Below are 23767 nucleotides of genomic sequence, written 5' to 3'. Positions count from 1 at the left end.
CTGTCCCCTGCGGTGGGTCAACGATCGTCGACTTGAAGATGGCTGTCCCAGGAACGTATACTCTGGTTGACCATTCCATTTTCCGCCTGGACAAAGGTGCAGTGGGCTTTCTGAATGTTTCTGGTCCGCAGAATCCGGGTGTATATCAGAGTTCTCAGCCGCCAAGGCCTTGTATCGGTTGCAAATTACACTCCTGATCAGATCATGGACTTTCTTTGAAATGGGGCTAGCAGGCATGGGGAGCGACTGAATGGAGACATGTTTTAGTATCTCCGGCTTTCGGAGTGACGACTTGATCCGCCTCCAGGCAGTCTCTTTGGGTATAGTCTGGTTGAGGGTTCTTTTTGTTGTGGGGATATCGTACTTGGAAGATATTCTCAAGCGAGAGTTGTCAATGACTTACGAGATTTAAGAGCGATGAAGTTTATGTCCATATTGTGATGACTCTAACGGTTTCATTTATTCTACATACGTAAGGGAGGAGTCGTTTAATGACCCGATATACTTGCGCGTCTAGTAATTTTCAAACTGATATATAGAACACTTTCCATGCAATGGCGCCTGTTGCAATCCCAACAGCAGACAAGACAGCGGCGCCTGACAAGGCACTCTTGAGATATCTTTTAGTGACTTCTGCTTCATGGTTTTACCAGCCAGAAGCTTTGTTGACGTGGGGAAAAGGCTCATCAGGAACTGGCTTGTCTAGGAATTTGCACAACGGTTCCCATCCGTCCTCGACAGTCCACTCGAGAAGCTTTTCTTTGGGAACGAGGCCGCGGATCATGTTGCAGTGTTCTATTTTTTGGTTAGTATAATTGCCATTAGCGATCGTCGGGGCTCTTTTCGGAACTTAATGAGAGTTACTTACCTTTGTAAACCCATTTGCCGTTCCTCGCAATTCCCGTTTCAATATTGCCGTCCAAGGCCCGAAATAGGCCTGGCCACATAAACCGCTCATAAACATGCCAGCCCCAGAACGGTACCTTCCCGAGACATGACAGTATGTACAAAGCCCAATTCTTATGAACGCTCACTAGAATCTTCACAGCACTCTCGTGCCACGCATCTAAATCTTTGCGGTAGTTGAGGACAACCTTCGGATCGGGATACGCTGCGGTGAGTTCGGCCGCAAACACTGAAGCAGCGGCATCTGTGACAGCTACAGAGTGTCCAAGGATCTCGTCAAATTCTTCTTGTGTAATGGTAGTGTTTCCATCGAGCGAGCCGAACCATCTCCGCTACGTGAGTAACTTTGCACAATGATAAAGAATATTGACTGACTTCTTTCGGCATAAGCGGACCCATTTCGATGCATAATTTGGCGCCTCGTATATGATATCCCAGCCGTGGTAAGTGTGATCGTATCCAAGCTTCAAAAGCGCGGTCTGAAGAGATTCAGTCGCGGACCTGGGTAAGCCTACGCAGAGCACCTCCATAGGCTTCGTGCGTGTTCGCGATGGGGGTTCTGATACTACATAGACATAGTTTTCGAGGAAATGCCACCACCAACTGTTGAGAGACGGCATTGTTTTGTATTTCCCGATGTCGATGTAGGTTGCAGGATAAGTAGTATGCCTAGGATGGAACCACGTAAGGTCAATGACGTAGAGTCAGACGTGGGGTTTGGCTTGCTAGGTTAGGCAAATACGAGGTCTCAGGCGACGCCTTAATATTATTATGGGCACATTTTCCATCGAGAAACTCGAATCTCGTTCTAGTCTCTGCTTTCCCACTGAGCCCGCAAATCTCTTCGCAAACTTGATGTTGGCCAGGCGTCCTCTTGGTCGACCTTCCTCAAGATGCCTATAGCCGCATGTCGTTCCGCTTGATCTGTAATCCATGACCCGACTTTTAAAACAAAATTAGCACCCAATCCAAATATCAACCTATTTCTACTTACACAGCGAGAGGGCCAAGCACGTCATCCCTCTGGCAGGCGGCACTGGACTTGAAGAAGCGAGACCACACAGTAATCTCAGGAGATGTAATATTTTTATCTAGACGCAGTCAGTCATAGAGTTAAAGTAACAAAACAGCCAGACTGACTCTCATTTCCTTCTGGTGTTCTAGGTACTGAGTACCAATTTTCGGCATGTGAGGATCGTGGACGAGCATCATGAGCATGGCGAAATAGTAATGGCTCAAACCAAATACTACACGTAGTCAGAGGTGCTGCTGGTGCGTTCTTGGGAAAATCACTGACCACAACTATCCAAAAGCACAGAAACCGTGGGAAGCAATACTCCCTGAGATGGGTCACGCTCTTGGTAAAAGACTGGCGTGAAGGTTTGTGGCTTCTGACGGACCCAATCCTCCAAGCGAGCTTCAAGGGCTTCATAATGCTGGATTGGCGATCGTTCTTGTCCAAAACAGTATTCAACGACCTCAGCCTCAAGGCAGAGTACTCGTTTGGCCCAGATTGTTTCGTCTGCGGGCGAGCAACTACGATCGATTCCCAGTCGGTTGACGTTAGTTCTAGGTACCCTCTGGTTAATGACAGCATTGAAGATGTCCTGGCGGAGGTGAATCCATAGTGCTGCCCGTCGGAACCCTTCCCAAGGTAGATCTTGTCTGAATGACTCGGCAACTGATGCGTAGCCTCCCAACAGGTGTCTTGCATCGTCTCTCCCATGGATAGGTGCTTTGAAAGGTAAGCAATGGCCATTTTCTGGGTTGCAATTACTTACCGCTGAGCTCCTCATACCATCTGAGGATGGTAGAACACGCTAAAAAAGCACCATCTGTGATACTTTCATTGTCATTGAGCATTGGCAGCAACAGACTAATGCATTTCTCATGATATTCTTCTCCATATCTCGCATAGTCCCGAGCGATAACAGGGTCATGCAAGAATCGGCTCTTGTGGCTACTGGAGACAGCGAGTAATGAGTAGAGAAGGAGAGGGCAACTCGGGGCTCGTCGAAGAGCTTCGTTGGTGAAGTTAGGATCTGTGACTTCGAACTATATAGCCACGATTAAAATTGAAAAGAGACACTTAGAGAGGTTAACTTAAGTTCTTACCCACGGTTTCGCTATGACTGTTTTGAAGTGGAGTAAGAGCTCGGCTGCTCGGTGGTCGATAGCTTGCCCGATCGGACGATCAAGATAGAGGGAACCAGGCCTCACTACGAAAGGCGGTGTAGTCCAGTCTCCATCGGGCAGGGTATCAGAAATCTCGCTACAAAGAAGCTCGTTGATACTAAGTGGGTTATTGCTTGGATTGTGGTAAGCATGGTCATTGTCGATCGGACTCGGCACAGACGTTTGTTCCCGGGTTAGTGTCAAGGCCTGTGGACCTCTTGATGAAGAGGTCACAGGATACAACGCAGTATCCAAAGATAAGGATGTCTCTAAACTATCAGAGTTGTTCTCCGTAAGTGTCAATGTTGTACTTCCATTTCGCCGGGGTTTATCTCTCGTTTCGGAGGTCTTGGACTTGATGCCTGGGCGAAATAGAAAGAATGATCCGGCTTTGCATTCCCTCTTGGACTTGGTGCAGTTCGAGCAGGGTATGCTAGTTGAGTTGCCTATTGGAGACTATATCAGAATCTTTACTATATCTCGATCCAACATCAAGCCTATACTTACATTTCAAATGACGTTCTTGGCATGTTTGACTACGAGTTACGTCAGTTCAACCCATGCCGAGGAACGCTGCAGAGAGGATGTAGTGTACCAGGCTGTGTGCTGTGATCTTCGACCCATGTTACTGCCTCGATTGCTTAAGAATTCTTAGGTGAAAGAACACCGGCGTTATTATGAGCAGAACTGGGAAAATATGCTCGAGGACTGAAGAGCCCAAAAAGGAAAACCTGGTCGAGGGGACCTTTTTGTGGCTACCTACATACGCCAGGTACGCTAAAAGGGCGGGGTGCATCACTGCAGTGGTAAATTGCCTCTTTGGGTGTTTCTGCCCGAGCTTCTTTGACAGCTGGTCCGATGCTATAGCTTTTACTACGCCGCAAAGTATAATTCGACAACATCACAAAGTGATATCATTTTCGGCCCTCAAGAAGGTAATGCTGATCGAACGTCGGGAACTGGTTGACTTGTGTCCAAACTCAAATGGAGTTGTAGACCAAAACTCCTCACAAGAGTAATTCTGTCCGAAGCTTTCTCTCATATGCCTCACCCAAATATAAATACCATGGATAATCTATTGCAAAAGATGTAATAGGTGCACTCAAATATCTTAAGGTCTCTCATTATGTTCTCGTTACCAATAGATGCTGCAGATTTGGCGGTCATTGTCCTTCTCGCTTCAGTAGCGTTCCTTGTCTTCAGACCTCTTCTTCACTATCTTCTTGATCCTCTCGACTTGAGAAAATATCCAACACCCGGCTTCCTTGCAGCAACAACTCAGTGGTGGATTCTCAGGGAGACATGGCTTGAACGACGCTCCAGAAGCATCCATGATCAGCATGAAAGACTCGGTGATGTCATCCGAATTGCGCCTAGTCTCGTCATCTTCAACATCCCGGAAGCCGTGCCAGACATATATGGTCATGCTGCAGCTCGAAAGCTTGTGAAGGACACATTTTATGACAAAATTGCTGGTGAAGAGCGCGACATTGTCAATGTCATTGATCATGGCGATCATTCTCAGCGAAGAAAATACCTTTCCAACTCATTTGCGCTCAAAACAGTTACGGACATGGAACCTGTCATCAAACAGAACTTCCAGAGAATGCTTGACTACTTGGATGAAATTGCAACCCAGGACACAGCGAGTCAGACATTGGACATTCGACGATGGTACGTTGCGTTTCCCACCAGACCAAAAATCACTGAACAGGCAAAGGTTCAACTACTTCACTTTGGATGTCATCGGTGACATGGCTTTTGGCCTCCCTATGGGCTTTCTAGCAGGCAGATGTGATACCACTAGAGTTAAATCTTCTGGGAGGCATGAATACTGTATCCCCAGTACTCTTGACGCACTACATCGAGGGACAAGATTATCCACGACTTTAGCTCAGCTATCCAGCATTCGATGCGTCAAAATCCTCAAACGACTTTTCAGTTCCACAAATTGGCTGAAGCAATCAATTGGAGCTCAAGGCATCGAAGACTTTGACAATGTTTGTACCAGCCAGCTAACTGGGGTAATGTCATAAAAGCCGTGACATCAACACATCAATTGACATTGTACTCAGAGATTGAATTACGGCTCTCCAGATCGTCCTCAACAGGACTTCATGAATAAGATCCTGACGAACCGCGAGGGCGAAACTCGAGGGCTTTCATTTGAAAGACTTTTATCTGAATCCATCGTCTTCATGAATGCTGGTAGCGAAACCACTGCTGCCGGTCTTTCGAGTACCCTGTACTTTTTGCTCTCGAATCCAGAATGCTTCGAGAAGCTACGAGCCGAGATCGACGCCAGACTAGGCCCGAATCACGACGGAATCGTCTCATACGATTCTGCTAAAGACCTTCCGTATTTGAGAGCGTGTATTGACGAGTCATTAAGACTTCGACCCCCAATTGCCTACGCTCTCCAACGTCTCGTGGTCTCTCCCCAAGGCGCAATTATAGCGGGCCATCACATCAAACAAGGGACGACAGTAGCAGTTTCACCATGGACTATTCACCGGAACAGGAAACTGCATAAGAACCCTGATGAATTCGATCCGGAGCGCTGGTTTGACCCAGAGCAATTGTCCAATCTCAGAAGGTACTACATCGTGTTCAGTCAGGGACCGCGTCAATGCCTTGGCAGGCACATTGCGATTGTTGAACTGCAGATATTGATTCCAACCCTGGTGCGGAGATACGACATGTACTTGGCGGACCCAGAGATGGACTTCGTCATCTTTGATCGATTCAACTCGAACCCTGGACCCCTTCCTGTCAAGGTGGAGCGGCGGGTATTTGTGGACTAGCCAGGTTTGGGTATTGAAATGGGAGACATGCTTGGCTGGAAGAGAGGAAGAGGCATCCAATGTATTTGCACTGTCTTTACCGGATATCTGTAGTCCGTAGATAGACTCGTTGATCAATCGTGAGACTGGGAAATCCCCTCGTTGACCAGATGCGATCGACATCGACGCTATCCTAATCGGTTCCGTGCTATCTTGAGTCACACTTCACTGGTAGGTCAAAGCGGTGAATGCCAAGTTGCGCCAACGACTCCCGGACCGACGATCTCTCTCGTATACGTCCACACATATACCCGATTTAAGAAGCTCACTAGAAGCCAAGACCATAGTCAAGCTTATCTGACATTCCAATTAAAGTTCCTATCGCCAACACTTTATTTGCACCCTCCGTGGTCGACATCGCACTAGTCTTCAATACCGAGATAGTGATGGGTTTTTATGCCTTGATTCGCGGAATCGGCGATACCCCTGTCTGCTAGCTGAGCGCTAAGCCAGGTATCTCGCATGCATAAACTAAGCATACTCTCTAGTGCAAACATAAGAACCTTGGGATATTCCCGTATGGGTAATGTGTCCGAATCACGCGAGTCCATTAGAAAGAGGATTAGGTCCAGGGGTACCAGGGTCACACGAGGCCTCTACTGCCGATCAACTCAGCGCTATCTCCCATTCATCCCATCATATTGCGCTATATTGCTCCCTTTGCCGGATCGACACTATGGTTTTCCCTAACAAGAGGGTTCATCCCCTCCAAGGGAGTCGGCGCGCCTTTCCTTTTGTGAGGAGCGGCCCCGAACGAGATAGCGGTCATGGCAAAGCAGATGGCGGGGGAGGCCGATGTTCGCTAGGAGAAAAGGTACGGGAAGGATTAAAGCAGGTCCAAGCATTCGAGGTGATAAGAAATTGATGACAGCATATAACCCCGCGGCTGCACCTGAACCCCAGCTCATGCCCTGGCATACCGTTGGACCCTTGAATACAAACATCTTTGCAACGTCTATGAGCTATTTTCGTCTTGATGACTCGTTCTGAACAGGAATACCATCTCGAGAGTTAGATTTATGGACCTTGATACCCAACTCCAATCATCAGCGACATAATCAAGGAGGAGCATAGTCTTGCAAGGTAGCTTGCCAAGATATTTCGAGGCTAACTCCGCTACAAGTCTGTCTTGGCAGTGGCACTTTTGCTTGATACTATTCCTCCACTATCACTTTCCTTACTTGGACACCTCGGCCGCCGTGACGGTTTAGGAAGCTGAATAGTCTCTATCCAGACTCAACGCTATCACGCAAGACTTGGTGTTGATGATATGGATGATTGGATCTGATTGTATTATCAATCAGCTAAAGGTGTATTCACGCTGATCTGTGTATAAATACACTTGACGATCACCACGATAATCAGTTTTACTATCCTCATCCTCACAATCTCATCTCCTCTTGTATCTCTCTGTTCATCATGACTAGCTTCCGCCGCCTCGCTCTGGCTCTTGGAGCTCTGCTCCCCGCTGTCCTCGCTGCTCCTGCCGATATCCTCTCCAAGCGACAGGCTGTCCCCGACAAGTACATCATCACCCTCAAGCCTGATGCCTCTGACTCCTCTGTTGCGGCTCACTTGAACTGGGTCGGCGATGTCCACCGCCGCAGCCTCAACAAGCGTGACACTTCCGGTGTTGAGAAGACCTTCAACATCAGCAGCTGGAGCGCTTACTCTGGCGAGTTCGACAAGTCCACCATTGCTGAGATCAAGAAGAGCCCTGAGGTTTGTTTAAACATTTAATCTTAGTCATTCAATTGCTAACATGCTATAGGTTGCCTTCGTTGAACCTGACTACACTATGTACCTCAGCTACGAGGAGTCTGAGCCCGAGCTTACTGACCGTGCTCTGACTACCCAGTCTGGTGCCCCATGGGGTCTCGGTACGATCTCTCACCGAACCTCCGGCTCTACCAGCTACATCTACGACACCACTGCCGGCCAAGGCTCTTACGCCTACGTCGTTGACAGCGGTGTCCAGGTCAGCCACACCAACTTCGGTGGCCGTGCTTCTCTTGGTTACAACGCTGTTGGTGGTGCTCACGAGGATACCCTCGGTCACGGTACTCACGTTGCCGGTACCATCGCTAGTTCTACCTACGGTGTCGCCAAGCGGGTAAGTCAAATACAATGCCTTCTTTCTACTCAAAGACTGATCAACTTTCTAGGCCAACATCATCTCCGTCAAGGTCTTCGCTGGCAATTCGGGATCTACCTCCACTATCCTTGCTGGCTTCAACTGGGCTGTCAACGACATCACCTCCAAGAGCCGTGCTGGCCGCTCTGTCATCAACCTGTCTCTCGGCGGTCCCGCTTCTCAGACCTGGACCTCTGCCATCAACGCTGCCTACAACTCTGGTGTCCTTTCTGTTGTTGCTGCCGGTAACGGTGATGATTTCGGCCGACCTCTCCCCGTCTCTGGCCAGTCTCCTGCCAACGCTCCTAACGCTCTAACCGTTGCTGCCATTGACTCCAGCTGGCGCCCTGCTTCTTTCACCAACTACGGTGCTGGTGTCGATGTCTTCGGCCCTGGTGTCAACATCCTCTCCACCTGGATCGGCTCCAACTCTGCTACCAACACCATCAGCGGTACCTCCATGGCCTGCCCTCACGTTGCCGGTCTTGCTCTGTACCTCCAGGTTCTTGAGGGTCTCTCTACCCCTGCCTCCGTTACCAACCGTATCAAGTCTCTTGCCACTACTGGCAGAATCACTGGCACTCTCAGTGGCTCTCCTAACAGCGTTGCCTACAACGGCAACGGTGCTTAAATGCAAAAGATTCATCGTGGAGGGAAATTTGGATAGAGTATATCAATAGTGAAAATCAATACTACTGATAATTCAAGTTGACTCTTAGGAGACCCCATTGGATATGCATTCAGTGTGACCCAGACTCACCACCATAAAGTTACTTAAATTCATAACCAGTCTAAACTAAACAGACTTTGATATAACTCTACACTCACCATTACTGCTAGTCTAGGTAATTCACATCACTGGGAGGACTAGATCTTCAGATATCTCACGTTGAGTTGGAAGTCACCAGGCTAAACAGAGAGAGATTGGGAAATGAAAGTTGTCAATTTGTGAGTTGAAGCTCGTACTACTAATACATATAGGGGATTTAGACTTTTAGGAAATAGGTTTAGCGGCCGCTCACAGCAGGGAGGCCAGGAGCACCGACAGGAGGGCAAGTGTGAAGAGTATAACACTCGTCGGTCTTGCCAATAACACATCGCTTTCCATCGAAGATGGTGCCCTCGCCACACTCAGGTACCTTGGTGGAGATGCAAAGGCCACCGCTGGGAGTAAGACCTCGAGGGCAACGGGGAGGCTCGACAGAGACACACTTACCACCCTTTCTGGTGGTGCCACTCGCGCACTGAGGAGGAGTGACAGAGACACAGACATCATCTCTGAGCTCAGTTCCAGTAGGGCAACGGGGCTTGAGAGATGAGTCGCAAGTCTCAGTCTCAGAGTTATACTTCATACCGGGAGCACAGCCTGGGTTCTTCTCAGAAGTACACTTGCTTCCGTTCCAGCTGGTACCAGGTTCACAGCGAGGAGGCTCCTTAGATACACAGCTGGTGCCGTCGAAGACAAGACCAGGTCGGCATTGAGGGTCAGAGTGATCGACGCAAGCAGCGCCATCGAAGGACTTTCCAGGGTCACAGATAGGTCGCTCCTTTGAAACACAGTTGGTGCCATCAAATTGCATGTTGTTGGGGCAGGCCGGGACATCTTTCTCCGAGACACAAGTAGCGCCGTTGAAGATGTAGCCAGGCCTGCAAATAGGACGATCATTTGAGATGCAGTTAACTCCATTGAAAGAGCTTCCGGTAGGGCACTCTGGGGTAATGGAAGAAGTGCAGTCATCATCGTGGTGGTTGGTGCCGCGCTCACAGACAGGAAGATCAGGGTACTTGCAGTATCGGCCAACAACGGTGGATCCGCGGGGACACTGAGGACGCTCCTCTGAGATACAGTAATCACCGGTCAGAGTGTAGCCAGGCTCGCAGACGGGGGGAGTGCTAGAGATACACTTCTTGCCGCTGAGAACACTTCCGGGAGGGCAAGCCGCACGGTCCTCGAGAACACAGTTCTCTCCGTTGAAAACGGCACCAGGGCGGCAACGAGGGCTCTCAGAGATGATGCATCGTCCATTGGTGTACTGTCCAGCGCGGCACTGAGGCACAGACTGAACGATACAAGTCTTTCCGTTCCACTTTCCGCCGGTAGGACAGCTGGGCTCTTCAGTGGGACTAACCCAGCAGCGGCCCTTGTCATAGTGAGTACCAGGAGGACAGTCATCCTCATGGTCAACAGACTTGAAGCAGGTGTCTCCGTTGAAGTCAAAGTTCTTATAGCAGCAGGCCGACTTTCCGCTGGTCTTGTCGGAGACTATGTAGGTTCCGCTAGGGCAGGAAGCTCTGCTTTCGGAGACGCAAACTCGCCCTTCGAGGTTGAATCCAGGAGGGCAAGACGGCTTGTCTTCACAGACCTTGCCATTGAAGAAGCCTGGCTCACAAGATGGGGGCTTCTCAGAGACACAAGCAGTGCCATCGAAGCTGGATCCAGGAGGACATCTCGGCTTTGACTCGTGGGTGCACACTCCCTTGTTGATGACATAGCCGGGAGGGCATGACGGAGGGGCTTCGCCAATACAATTGCCGTCGGCGAGCTTACTACCGGGAGGGCAAGACGGCGGCTTAGAATCAACACAGCTACCATCCTCATACTTGAAAGGGTCAGGGCACTGGGGCTTGCTGCTTGAAGTACAAAGGCGGTTCTTGAGGGTGAATCCTGGAGGGCATCCAGCTTCAGAAAGGGAGACACAGTTGCCGTCTTGGTATGTGAACCCAGGGTTACAACGCGGTTCGGCCTCAGACTCGCACGACTCGCCGTTGAATCGGCTACCAGGAGGACAGCTAGGTGCGGTGCCGATACAGTTGCGGCCATTGTAGATCAGACCATCAGGGCACTTGGGTGGCTTCTCGCTGATGCAAGTGTTCCCCTCAAGACGAGTGCCCTCAGGGCAGACAGACGAGTGGGGGAAAACACAGCCAGTACCATCGTTGACAGTTCCAATGGGACAGCATCGGCTATTACCAGAAGCATCTTGGATAGGCACAATCTGGCTCAGGTCGATGGACCGAGCTGGACGTGTGCTTGGGATGTCAAGCTGGGGAGGCGGGCCAGAGCCATTGCTGAGCACGGAAGGCAGTCCAGCTTGCTGTACCATAAGACGAGCATCGAACGGGACGTCCTTTGCTGTGCTGGTCAGCGCAAAGCTGGAGAGCGCGAGGATGGTCTTCCAGGATTCATGCATGGTTGGGAAAGTAAAGAGAGGAGTGAAGGAGGATGGGGAGATGAGGAATGATTGCAACTTGGAGTGCGAATGAACTCCTCTTTTATCTACAAAAGTCCTCGTCCAATCTTTACTTTCAGTCTGTACTTAGATCCATCGTTCACGTCTCTTAGCTTGTTGACGCCATGCTACCTTGGCAGTCGTATGTTCCGTCCCAGCAGCGCCATGGCTGGAAATCTTTGGCGTTTGCGAACGGCCGTCAATTCTCGGATGTCGCTGCTCCGGGCGAAATTCGTTGTTTAACTTGCTATTGGGATTTGATTCAGAATGGGACTTTCGTCTCACTTGTGCCGCTCGGTGGCTGGTGGTGATCTACAGCTGTCCCTTCTGAGCAGGGATTGTCTCTCAATTGCATTCTTAAGATGCGGGGATGGAACTATCGTAACCTAGCTTTGATGTCCCCATAGACTTTCCGGTAATCGCAAACCTAGTCCCGGTGCAACCGTACTCTTAGTTAAATCTCACCCAAGGATACTATATGGGGGATACCGAAAGGGCTAGTGGTGTATCCGCAAGTACTTCGATAAGCCTAGCATATCCTAGAAGAAGTTTCAGTAGACTATTAGCTTATCCTCGCTCCCCTACTCGGTAGTCTCAGTCATTCTGTTACCCTTTTGATAGCTACCTTCTTCTCGATAGTCTACTGGCTGCGTCTTTTCTACTAGAACAGGGAATGTTGAGACTTTCTTCCGAAAAGGATGTTCAGACCCTACCAAAGCTGTTTTGGTACAAGGGAGAATCGCCATGCGATGCCAATCTTGGGAATTTGACAATAATACCGGGGAGTCGGAGCTTGCGAATATGGGCTCATAGGCCACTATCACAAATAATGTCTCGCTTTTGACGGCCAAAAAGCTTGCCTCCCATCCCTACAGAAGCCAAAATTGCTTCTTTGGAGATCTTCACAGCCTCTTCTCACTATTTCAACTTGCTTTTGGGAAAAGATAGTCATATTGCTAGAAAATGTGTCAAATATGAGGCCTTCAGCTGAATGACTTGGCCGATCCCTTGCCGTTCTAGGTGAACCTTTGTCTCAATGTTACCGCGACGCGTAGATGTAGATTTTAGGTCTCCCTTTAGTATGTCTTAGGGTTTGGATTTGCAGACGATCAGCACCGAGCTCGGAACGGGCCATCGGGCGTGCCGGCGGTAGGGATTTTACCTGAGACAGGCTATCCCTAACTTGTAGAAGAGGCCGTTTTGCCAAAGTTAGTCTCTAAGGTCTCCGTAGATTACACATTTGTTTGATCTAATTGTATGCCTTATTTTGTTTCCTGATTCTCTCTTATGCAGCTCCTATCAAACTTAGCCAGGCCGCTCCTAGCCATGCCTGTCCTTGCATGATAGCGGCCTCAGCTGAGATGCTTGTGCAGGGATCTTCTTAGACACTGCAGGCCTTTAATATCTTCATTGGCTAACTTGCGACATCATATGAATTCAAGTCTGTGCAAATGAGAGGGCTGAGACTGACTCTGGTGACTTCGTCATCATCACCAGCCTTCGAATGCACCGACATGAGGAATGTGTCCGCATCTCGCTATGCTTTTGCGACGGACCGGCATGTGACGCAGATCAATGAAGCTGTCAGACAGATACAGCATCCCGTGTCTTTACTATCCCATTTGAGATGGGATTTTCAGTTCTGTCTCGGATTGACGTCGGCATTTACCAGGCAAAAACTGACGGAATTCTTCCGATAGACTGCTGTCTCACTATCCTTGGGATATGTTCGTTTCGGCAGGCTTTCTGGGGTTCTTCAGCCAGCCATCTTCAATGCGGAGATTCCTAGTTGGTATATATTGAGACAAAATTGGTTTTGATCCATTTGAGACATCTGTAAGCGCTAGGAAATGACGATGATATGTCTACGAAAAGAGGAGATTGAGAGGACTTCAGCTGTGTAAACGCCATGATACGATGCATGCTTGAATCGAGCGAATTCTGCATCTTGTCCGAGCGTAACAGTCGGTGTATGATCAGGAGCTGCGTATAAAGCATGGTATTGAGGACGCTTTGAAGAACCTCTTCATCCCAAGCTCAGCACTCATCTCATCAACTCCCTCAAACGCTTTCAAACCTTTCTTGATTTCAATCACCTTCCAGAGCCCATCATGGTCTACTACGCTTTTCTCAAATGGGTGCGTCTCCAAACTTCAGCAGTCATTAGGGAACCAGCATCCTGACCTTCTCTTAGCAAACTTCCGAGCCCAACTATCGGTACCTTCTTACAGCCCCTGATGCTGAGACCATCGATGAGTGGTGGCGCGAGGCCTCTACTAAGGATCCAGAGCACGTCAAGCGTCTCGGCCCTGATTTCTACTCTTGGGGTAGTGGCGCTCAGGCGTGGGACCTGGCTCCTTCGTTCTTGAACAAGATCATATACACCTTGCTGAATGATCGAGATGGTCGTATCATCTCCAACTTCGCTCAACCTCCTAGGGTCAGCGTCATTAGTGGTGACTCGTAAGTTCCTTCAAGCGCATTCTTTTGAACTTTTGTGTCTAATGTACTGTAGCTACTACATTCGTTCCAAGTCAAATCCGGAGCTATACTGGCTCGAAAAGGGGGGTTTGATCTATGCAACTAAGCAGGGCCGCACTCGCTTCACCTTCCGCCTGGACGGAGAGCGTGATAGTGACAGAAACAGGACTGTCATCATCGGTAAGGACTACATTTCCATTAGCGCAGTTGGAGGCTCCGCCCAGAAGTATGTCAGCGTCAGCGACAATGGCGAGGTCGTCCTCAGCGGACATAGTTGCCGCATGTACTACAGTGACCTGAAGAACATGTATCTTGCCCAGGGAGAGGCCGGTGACCTCAAAAGTGCTACTGTTATGAAGACTGATGGCTTTGGTGAGGAGTGGGAGCTTGTCAAATAGACGGAAGCTAGGATCTGATAGCTATCTTATATCCGATTGCCAAATGGCTTCGGAGAAACAATAAACGTTTTCATTTGTATTCCTTGACAGTTGCTTTCGACTTCAACCTTGCTACGATGCTGGCGTAGACTGCTTATCTTTGCACTTGCAACATGTTGGCGAATGATGGCTATAACTAGCTGGCCTCCCCGAAGTGATTGATCAGGTTGTGGGCGCTAATGCGGCTACTGTACAGTAACAAGCATCCATATATCCAGATTCATTGGTTGAGAAGTTGGCAAGCCCCATTGATCAGCGTGTTACTGTACAGTACCGCTGACCAGCTTACGACGCCAGTGAGTACGGATCTCATTCAAGACTGGGTCGGAGTAATCAATACATGGATGTCGAGTTGAGAATCTTCATTTAATAGATGCTTGAATACTGCCTTTCCCCTGTGTTTCTTATTGACGGTATAGTTTTAATTCATTCCTCATCGTTTGTTCTGTATCAATCGCTTCACTGTACTACTACCCCTCATCACCTGGTCAAAATGTCCGTCGCCCGATCTGAGCTCAAGTTTCGCGCTCCTCCGTCAATGCAATTGAGTGACGGCTCAACCAAGTCCAAAATATCTCCCCCAGATCATGGTTCTTCCATCAACACATCTCTGGATCGAGCACGAGCTCGGTTCTCGGTCACAGGCAATGCCATTGTGACTGGGGGCGCTGGCGATATCGGGTCTGTCGCCTGTCGAGCTCTGCTTGAACACGGATTGCAAGGACTGGCTATCTTTGACCTACATCCTGATGCTGGGCAGATTACAGTTACCAGTCTTCAAAATGACTTTCCTGAGGCGAAGATCACATTTACCAAGGTTGATGTGACAGATCCTGAGTCCGTTGAAGCCGCTGTCGCCAACGCCGAGCAAACCATTGGTCCCGTTAACATCTGCCTCTGCTTTGCAGGCATTGCCTTTGCTGCGCATGCTTTGGACATCACTCCCCAGCAATTTAAGACCATGTTTGACGTCAATACCACGGGCTCGTTTCTGGTAGCTCAAGCTGTTGCAAAGCGTATCGCAGGCGCAGGAATCGGTGGCTCAATCATCCTGATGGCAAGCATATCTGCCCATATAGTCAACTTTCCTCAGCCTCAAGTCCACTATAACGCGGCCAAGGCGGCCGTCATCTCTATGAAAAGTTCACTTGCCGCAGAGTGGGCGGTACACGGTATCCGTGTTAATAGTATCAGTCCCGGTTACATGGACACTATTCTAAATGAGGGAGACGGTTTGGCTGAGCATAGAGCTATTTGGGCAAAAAGAACTCCCTTTGGTCGCATGGGAAATCCGGAGGAGCTCACGGGTGCTGTTATCTTGCTGGCAAGCAAGGCAGGTAGTTACATCACGGGTGCAGACATCCTTGTAGATGGCGGGATCAGTGTCTTCTAGACATTCCTGAGAAATTTCAGCAGTAGAACCTAGTCCAAGACGACTGCAGATATAATTGGATTGCTCTGAGCCCTTCAAATGATGAGGACAGGGCGACCCGTGTTAATATACTAGCCATCCAATGATAACCTGCCTCATGATAATCAGTCAAAACTTCCATCTCGTGATAAGTGCTCTATAGTATTTGGCATAGAGGCAATGAGTAGACGCTTATGGTATGATTCTTCTTTCCAATGTATACCAGCTGAGACAAAACTAAACACCACTGGCGTTATGCCATGGCTGTACAGTCGCCACGCGCACGAGGTAACTGGACAGTCTGCGGTACTTGATATGGTTGGGCACTGTACAGCACTTCCCATTTCACAACATTGGTTGACACGTCCGAGGGTGTAAGTAACTGTACAGTCCGTGCATTAGTGTCTCACCCATCACTTACCACGACGTCTTCCACTGTCTTGCCCATAAGGATTTTATTATCTTTCAGGGGTCTCATTCAACTATAAATGAGGCGATTCCTTCCATTATTCTTGTCTCACAGGTTCTTCAAGCCACTTTCTAACTTATAACCTCTGTACTCTTCATACATTGGCCATTCACCATGAGTAAAGTCACCTGGCTTGACAAACTCCAAGAGCAAGGTACGACAGCCCTTCCCCTCCTCCATTACCATCATTCGTACTGTACTGATATATTTGATAGTCAAGATCGACATTGACTGCATGGATCCAGAAGAGGCGAAGAGGTTTCTGCCTTTCAAGCCACATGATCAAACGAGCAATCAGCGTTTGGTGTATGAGCAAATGGTCTCTCCCGAGAACAGGGAGTTATTCTTGAAAACTGTTAAAGAAGGTAAAGACGAAGGATGGGAGATAGTTCTTGATCGCATGGTAAGTCACATTTTCTATCTTGTAGCCACTTATTCAGCTCATGGTCTCCAGAGCGCCCTGCTGTGTGCCAAAAACATAAAGAACATCCAGGGACGTGTCTTGCTTCAGACCTCAGCTTTTCACGCATACGACACAAGAAAAGTTGTGGCCCAGGCCCGATCCTATGCAGGCGAGTTCGAGAAGCTTGGGATCTCGAAAGATAGGATTTGTATCAAGATTCCGTGCACAGGTCCTGCTCTCAACGCCAGTCCGATTCTACTCAGAGAAGGGATCCGCACGCTGGGAACCTCTCTGTTTTCTGTTTCTCAGGCCATAGCTGCCAGCCAAGCAGAGACGTTGTCTGTTAGTCCCTACTACAACTGTAAGGTCCATTCTTGTTTATTTGACTATTTCCATTTGCTCACATCCTCATAGTCCCTTGGTATCATACCGACCGAGAGCAGTGGCCCAATGCTGAAGACCCGGCTCTCGATCATCCTATGTCACCCAGAATCGTACAAATACAGCACATCTACAAGCAACTTCGAGAAGAGACTGGTAATACGCAGCCACTACTCAAGCCAGCAAGGTACGTAACAGGTTTCGGAAAGTGATATCCTTTGGCGCTGATTTTGCTTTCCAGCTTCATATCCGCTCGTGAGGCAATGGCTATGGCCGAGCTTGGCTGTGATCACGTCACTATTCCTGAGGATATCCTCCTTCAACTCTCGCTATTGGATACTGAAGCAAACCCGCCACCTGGAAGTGATTCTCACATGAAGACCGGTAGCCCGTCGCAACGAGTTGCCCATCTGGCAGGTATTGATCCCCTGGCCGGTCTAGACTGGCCTGGACTTCCATCACTTGATATCGACTATCTGGCAGACAACGGGGCCGCACTGACCGAGGCCATCGCTGCTGATACTGTTACTCAGAGGGGGCTTGATGAAGCTCTGGAGGCATTCAAGGCAAACGAGCTGCACAGTCGAGATGCAATCGAGGAAGCTTTGAAGCAACTCTGAGGATTATCATTTCCTTTTTCTCCGTGCCGATAGTAAACTCTCATTAAATACAACTCTGTATCTCATTATCTCCTACACTATGATGAAGAAAAGATAAAACATCGCTTTCACTGAGACCACCAACCCAAGCCGAATCCTCATGAACGACTGCCTGTGTCCAGGAACTCGCCATACAAGGATCATCCAAATAAGAATGACCGACTTCCAGAAGATCTGGGAAAGGAAAGCTAGGCTCGGCCGCTGTATTCAGGCACAAGTTGAAGCTCACTTGCGGTTCCTGGTATGCTGACACAGGTGCAGATCCCGGCGTAGTTTCTAGGCTGCTTTGCATGGTGTCTGGTGTAATATTGACATCTGTTTGCAGGGCAGGGGGTGCGTAAGAATTATCGGTCGAGAAGCCCGCTTCACGGTTTGTCTCAGGCTGGACCTGGGAGTATTCCTGTGCCCAGTTGTCTCCAAAGCCTGCAGGAAAGGTTCCGAAGACGTGATTCTTTGTTTCAGCTAGTTGGGTCATAGCCTGGGTCATGGGCTTGACCTGGGCTTGAGGCATAGATGGTCCTCCAATCTGAGCACGCAGAGCATTTACCTCTGCGACAAGCTGATGATTCTGGTCGATGACTTCCTGCATATCACTAGCTGCCGCTATAGAGAGTTCGCGCTGCTGTCGCACATGCTCTATACTCTTGTTTACGATGAGAACCTTTGTAAGTCGCCGAGTATTGGCAAGGTCGGGCAGCAGACGTGCCAGTTCCTAACAAAGCGCCACAACTAGGTTACCAGATGATATCTTGAGCTTTCTATCGCAGGTTGCCTCACCAGAAAATCTTCTTTTAGTTCACCTCGGCGTTGTTTCTCGATAGCGAGGTTCCTAGCCGTGACATCGGGCGGCAAAGGCCGAGGTCGGTTCTTCCGCTTCGTGCGTGGATTCTTGGTGATGCCAGCATTAGACATCGTACGATTTATTGGCAAAGTATTTGGTAATGGGCAAAGATTGCAAACGCGCCGTGGTTTGGAAGTAATTGTGAGCGAAATTGCGAGGGATCTGTCTGACATTACATCACCATACGCTATATACGCTATTGACGTGGTGGGAAGGTCGATCTGATCGGCCCGTATCAGCACCGAATGTGACATTTAATTGGCCGAGATAGCTACTGAGGGTACATTTACTGTGCAGTAAACATGTGGCACAGCAGATCTATGATTATAGTGAGGCTGGGGTAGTGGTTGGATAGCATAATTTATGCGACTCTCACAAACTATTGACAGATCTATGGTCGTTTTATGCTTATTGATTTTCTTATACTTCTCTGAATCCATCACAGTCCACCCGCTAATCAATCATCATCAAGTTCGGCAAGGAAATCAGCCGATGGTACAAAAAATGTCGAGCCTGTAACTGCCTTGGAATAGTTGAGAATCCGATCATGCATCCCAGGCGGAACACCGACAAACATGCGCTCCAGCATCTTCTCGATGACCCAAAGCTTCTTTGAGTACCCGATAAAATATGTGCCAAACTCACCCTGAGCTGGAGAACCGAAGGGCATGTTATCTCGTAGAATGTCATGCTCACTTCCTCCCTCGTCTTCAATCGTAGCAAGACTCTTATGGGACTGCTGTTGCCCTTCTTCCGCATCGTCAAGCTCGATATTATCCAGCTTCGTGCGCCCAATGATGTCTTCTTGCTGTTCTGTCTTGAGAGTCTTCCATGCTTTGAGATCGTGAAGATATTTCTGTACCACGACATAACTGCCTCCTACAGCAGCCGAGTCATCTTGTGCAGTGATAAGCACCGTGTCTTTGACATCGGGGCCGACTGGATTGGCAGTCCCATCGACGAATCCAAGAACATCGCGCGTGTCAAAATACCTAAAACCGACGGTGTCGTCTTCAAGCTTGACAGCATCACCCAGTCTATCCATGAGTTGTCTCTCAAATTCAAATGCCATGTCTCTTCTCTCAGAGCGAATATGAAAGAATATATCACCTGGCGTCGACACAGCAGTATGCTTTGCTCCCTTGAACTCTTTGAAAGGGTGTAGCTCGTTAGGCCGAGGGAGTTTGGTCAATCGGTCCCATGCCGAACTTCCAATGCCAACAGTACATGAGAGATTAGCGGTTTGGTGGCGAATTGAGATGTTCTTGGTAATGTCTGCAATGCTAGACAATGTTGATCGGATTGTTTTGTTGGCATCCGGGTTGTCTGTTGCCGAGAGAACGAGGAATGTCGCCGACTGTGACAAGGGAGATTCCACCGCCTGAGGGTTCATTTTGAAACCGGATGGAACGGAACTTGACAAGAAGCGTCTTGGCTTACAAAAGGAGGAATTTGCAACTTTTAGGCAGTAGATTGATGTAATACGTGAGACAGAAGGACCCAATGGTGCCTGGTACGTGATGAGGACCCGACAGGACAGCATATCTTGGGAAGCTCAAACGCCTACAATAAATTGCTCACGGTTGTCAGCGCCAAATGCGACATTGGCTGGCTCGTATAGCCTCTAAGTGCATATTCAGGGATCACGACACGACATTCGCTGACATGAGCTTTGTAAGTCTTCGGTAAATGCAAGATAACATCAACCTTATTGGAGATATCGGCGTAATCATGACGCAGAGGGCTGACTGATACTGATTGCGGTATGAGTAATTGGCCAATGATGAGGTTCGTAAAATAATCAACCGCTGGGTTGCTCTCACAGCTGGGCTTATCGATAAGATTTGTGTTGGCAGCCTAGCAGATAAGTGCCTTTCCACGCCTGGATAAAGCTCAGTCAGTTAGTGTAGCAACATCGTAGTTCTCGCTACATCTTGAGCCAGCAATGTTTGAAATCGTTCACAACTACCATGGCATGAAGGAGAAGATAAATTTAATACTTGCCAGCGTGTTGGGGAAGCGTGTGGACTTGGAAGTTTATGGGCAGCGTTACGCGTGCAGTATGCTAGACCAAAGTATTCATGACCATTCACTCTTGTGATCTTGAGATTCAGAAATGGATGCATGGACTGTTAACAAGGTCACGTCAGTTTCCGATTTTGGGTGAATCATTCAACTCAATCGTCATAAGCTTTATTAGAAACTATTCAGTACTCGTATTGCCTTGTAACTCTGATATTGGACGCTGGCTGTGGACGCTGGCTGTGAATAAGTTACTGACTTACCCTGAATACCTCTTTTGGCAACCCTGTTTGGACTAGAGTGAATTGCTTCTGATGCCTGTAAGCATACAGCTTCTTGTTGAATCTATGAGACAAACTATTATGTTTCCTTGTTTCTTATTGACAGCTCAACAGTTTCGCAGGTGATAATCCACGCCATTAATCGTAGAGCTTCACATGTCGCATGAACTATTCTTCAGACCGTAGACCTGGCATCGCATCTATACGCGCATATTCACGGCGAAACTTCCCCATGAGAGTTGTTTACCCTGTAAGCGTCGTATAATGATGAATAAATGCCGTGCTACAAGGATCTGACAAGGTGAGGCGTCGGCAGAAATTAATCAATCTGACAAAGCAATAGTCGCAAGCCATGGCCTCGTTAGGAAGGCAGCTGATGTAGCAGTTTCAGAGGAATACGGGAAGTTTAAGATTGCTGGTTCGTGCGTAAAAGAGCCCAGACCTGTCCATTATTTCTGTCATTAGTGCATACGGACAGCGCTTTGGCTTTGTGTAGATCGCCTTTCATGTGACCCAAGATACGATACGATACAATGTCTGAAAATATCTTCAAAGAACCGTCTCTTTGAATGAGTCGCTGCTTGTTTCATCAAAGTCGGTCTGCTTACGCGTAGCCCACTTGGCATTCCCCGCTCGCCAAGTTCTTTGCACAGCACAGCACAAGGCACAGCACACAGTGCAGCATGCAGCGTGGAAACAAAGCCACCCGATCAGAGGCCAGAGGGATAAACAATCGTGTCTTGCGGAGGAATCAGTGGATGAGGGAGCTGAAACTTCATTGTTACAGTGAAATTTGACAAGCCACGATCCCAGTTTCCGGTTCCAAGGCTCGGAAATGATCAAATATCAATGCGAGACGAATCGTAGTCATCCAGAATCCTATCGGAAATAAGCCTTCTCAGGGCCCCTGTGCCTGCAGGGCAGAATTTCTTGAACGCGGACCAGCTAACGTTAGGTTAGTCTGCCATGAAATGCACGTCCATCCAAAGCGGATCATTTGGGCAGATGCAACCTCAAGTGCCAGCGCCAGCTTCCGATCATCAGGAACATTCTTTAGCATCGGCAGACGAGAGATTTCCCTTCGCCGATCACTGCAGTCACTCACTCACTCACTCACTGACCTTCTGTGAGACCTGCGCGAAAAACGTCGGGGGAAACATGGTGCACACGAGGCGTGCATTTGCTATGATCGACCGGCTGGCGTACGGTGAGAAACAAAGGGCGCTTGCAGGTGATTGGGCTCTCGTCAGGGAGAAGCGCTGTGGCGTTGTTTCGATGACGGTCTGCACCCGCGAGGTCCGACAAAGAAGACTCAAAACACTGATGGCTGTTTCAACAAAAACATGCTCAACAGCTAAAGCTAAAGGGATCCATTGTATGAGGAGTTTGTTGTTCCTCGTTGAAACCCCCTTTTGCTCTTTTGCTGGTCTTGGGCCGCGTTCGATGACATTCTAGTGAGCGGACAGTGGCATGTATTGCAAGTTTGGCGGAGTGCCAGCCATCGTGGACCAATGATATAGTGCATCTGTCCCTTGCAGTAGCTGCAGTTAGCCTGTTACAGAGGCAACGGAACAAACGAGTCAAGAAAAAGCTAGCAAACTTTTTAAGCTTGACAAAACACGACCGGTCGTCTCGGCCCCCTTTCTCACTTGCATATGGAAGGAAGGAGAATAATCACGTAAGGGCATGAGTGAGTGAGTGAGTGAGGAGAATTTGTTGGGGGCTTTGGCAGGGTGTTTTGCATCACTGCCAATTTTCAAGGCTGATTTCGATCAATCTTGAAAACATCCTGGCCCTGGTCGGCAGATCCCTGTACTCAGGGATCACATTACGAACTTGCAACTTTATTTTATATTGGGAGGCGTCGCCCGTGATTACAGAAAACCCGGGGGGGGATGAGGATAGTCCATGTCTGTGCGACGAGACTGGACGACACCAATGCTCAGTCTGTCTTAGATGCGCTTTGTGCACCTTGACGCTCATCATCATCACAAAGAATGCACTAAAGCGCTGCACGTACCGTTCGTATTCCCCCATCCCATCCCATCCCATTCCCCGTGGCCAAGGGCGGCGAATGGTACGAACCTTTTGCCGCCCTCGTCTAGGTATCCGTAGTGGCGTCAAAATACCGCGCCGGCATGTTCGGTCCCTGATCCAAGAACAAGCCCCGGCATGTCATCTCGTCTCTTTGCTGGCTGATTGCCGCGTCAAGGCGAAACACGCAGGCAAGATCTGGGTAAGGATTTAGAATTGCAGGACTGGTATGAGGGGTTTCAGTGTGGCATCCCTCCCCACACTCAACCCGAGCTTCCTAGGCTTCCCATCCCGGAGACTCGGGTGTCAGCTGCGAGACCTCGTATTGATTGGTTCGGCAAGCTGAGGCCATCAACGGTTTTCTTTTTACCCCTGGTCTAGTCTAGCTAGTTTAGTCTGTCTACCCCTGGATCGAGCAGCCCATCGGAGCATCATCCCTTTGAAACACAGAACTCCGCTCTTTCAATCAATTCGACGTTGTCTGCTGTCCCTGTCTGCAAGGCCCAGGGCCCAGGCTTGCACATCGAATTTCGTTTTTCACATGGCACCACACCAACTGTCGGGATCATTGACATGTCTCATCCAATGGGATCATGACGCTGGCTGTCTGCCGTACAACTATATTATAACCTTGATTCCCGTCCCCCCATCTTCTGCTTCTTTTCCTCTCCAGACTCAATCGTCTTGTCACTCATTCCTTAACAGGCAAACCACTCATTCATCCTTGAAGGATCATTTCTACATTCTTTCACTCCTTAACACGTTCTTTTTAAAGCAACTCGAACAATTTTTACAGCCCAGTCCCGGTGACGTTAACCAACAACAACAACAACAAAACTCTCAATCAAGATGCATTTCTCAAGCTTCATCGTTTCCATGATGACCGCTGGCGCCATGGCCGCTCCCTGGGGCAACGGCAACAAGCACTACAACGAGGTCGTTGTTACCGAGTATGAGTACGTCACTCACTACGTGACCGCTGGAGGCAACGCTCCCCAGGCCACCTACGTTCCCGAGCAGCCCGCCGCCCCCGTCCAGGAGTCGCAGCCCGCCCCCGTCG

The 23767-nt window shown here is 49.0% G+C and overlaps 10 protein-coding genes across 10 annotated transcripts; 6 read left to right on the top strand and 4 right to left on the bottom strand.

Annotated features, from left to right (window-relative positions):
* Positions 1-646: 646 nt before the first annotated feature.
* Positions 647-3611, bottom strand: FTJAE_8052 (uncharacterized protein; the record flags this gene model as incomplete). Its single annotated transcript, XM_037354829.1, has 9 exons — positions 647-795; positions 869-1233; positions 1282-1575; positions 1901-1997; positions 2043-2153; positions 2204-2641; positions 2688-2961; positions 3022-3214; positions 3589-3611. 9 exons carry the CDS (start codon positions 3609-3611, stop codon positions 647-649), a joined length of 1944 nt encoding a protein of 647 aa, XP_037204844.1.
* A 596-nt stretch (positions 3612-4207) lies between these two features.
* Positions 4208-5885, top strand: FTJAE_8051 (benzoate 4-monooxygenase cytochrome P450; the record flags this gene model as incomplete). The annotated part of the gene is made up of 3 exons (XM_037354828.1): positions 4208-4755; positions 4802-4875; positions 5179-5885. 3 exons carry the CDS (start codon positions 4208-4210, stop codon positions 5883-5885), a joined length of 1329 nt encoding a protein of 442 aa, XP_037204843.1.
* Positions 5886-7343: 1458 nt separating this feature from the next.
* On the top strand, positions 7344-8689 carry FTJAE_8050 (uncharacterized protein; the record flags this gene model as incomplete). The annotated part of the gene is made up of 3 exons (XM_037354827.1): positions 7344-7646; positions 7696-8037; positions 8090-8689. The coding sequence occupies 3 exons, from the start codon at positions 7344-7346 to the stop codon at positions 8687-8689; spliced, it is 1245 nt and encodes a 414-aa protein (XP_037204842.1).
* A 376-nt stretch (positions 8690-9065) lies between these two features.
* Positions 9066-11249, bottom strand: FTJAE_8049 (tenascin X precursor; the record flags this gene model as incomplete). Its single annotated transcript, XM_037354825.1, has 1 exon — positions 9066-11249. The coding sequence occupies one exon, from the start codon at positions 11247-11249 to the stop codon at positions 9066-9068; it is 2184 nt and encodes a 727-aa protein (XP_037204841.1).
* Positions 11250-13399: 2150 nt separating this feature from the next.
* On the top strand, positions 13400-14167 carry FTJAE_8048 (uncharacterized protein; the record flags this gene model as incomplete). The annotated part of the gene is made up of 3 exons (XM_037354824.1): positions 13400-13426; positions 13483-13751; positions 13804-14167. 3 exons carry the CDS (start codon positions 13400-13402, stop codon positions 14165-14167), a joined length of 660 nt encoding a protein of 219 aa, XP_037204840.1.
* A 532-nt stretch (positions 14168-14699) lies between these two features.
* Positions 14700-15599, top strand: FTJAE_8047 (gluconate 5-dehydrogenase; the record flags this gene model as incomplete). Its single annotated transcript, XM_037354823.1, has 1 exon — positions 14700-15599. One exon carries the CDS (start codon positions 14700-14702, stop codon positions 15597-15599), a length of 900 nt encoding a protein of 299 aa, XP_037204839.1.
* Positions 15600-16200: 601 nt separating this feature from the next.
* FTJAE_8046 (transaldolase B) lies at positions 16201-17490 on the top strand (the record flags this gene model as incomplete). The annotated part of the gene is made up of 5 exons (XM_037354822.1): positions 16201-16240; positions 16302-16489; positions 16541-16850; positions 16904-17057; positions 17112-17490. The coding sequence occupies 5 exons, from the start codon at positions 16201-16203 to the stop codon at positions 17488-17490; spliced, it is 1071 nt and encodes a 356-aa protein (XP_037204838.1).
* A 43-nt stretch (positions 17491-17533) lies between these two features.
* FTJAE_8045 (uncharacterized protein) lies at positions 17534-18441 on the bottom strand (the record flags this gene model as incomplete). Its single annotated transcript, XM_037354821.1, has 2 exons — positions 17534-18241; positions 18307-18441. 2 exons carry the CDS (start codon positions 18439-18441, stop codon positions 17534-17536), a joined length of 843 nt encoding a protein of 280 aa, XP_037204837.1.
* A 386-nt stretch (positions 18442-18827) lies between these two features.
* Positions 18828-19763, bottom strand: FTJAE_8044 (iron-dependent peroxidase; the record flags this gene model as incomplete). Its single annotated transcript, XM_037354820.1, has 1 exon — positions 18828-19763. One exon carries the CDS (start codon positions 19761-19763, stop codon positions 18828-18830), a length of 936 nt encoding a protein of 311 aa, XP_037204836.1.
* A 3793-nt stretch (positions 19764-23556) lies between these two features.
* Positions 23557-23767, top strand: FTJAE_8043 (PR-1 class pathogen-related protein; the record flags this gene model as incomplete). Its single annotated transcript, XM_037354819.1, has 1 exon — positions 23557-23767. A coding segment is annotated over one exon (211 nt), but the record flags the coding sequence as incomplete, so codon positions are not given.

Source organism: Fusarium tjaetaba, assembly GCF_013396195.1.
Source record: "Fusarium tjaetaba strain NRRL 66243 chromosome Unknown NRRL66243_c0000166, whole genome shotgun sequence".
NCBI classification, from domain to species: domain Eukaryota; kingdom Fungi; phylum Ascomycota; class Sordariomycetes; order Hypocreales; family Nectriaceae; genus Fusarium; species Fusarium tjaetaba.
Note: the sequence above shows the minus strand (reverse complement) of the source record. Positions and strands in the feature narration are given on the sequence as shown.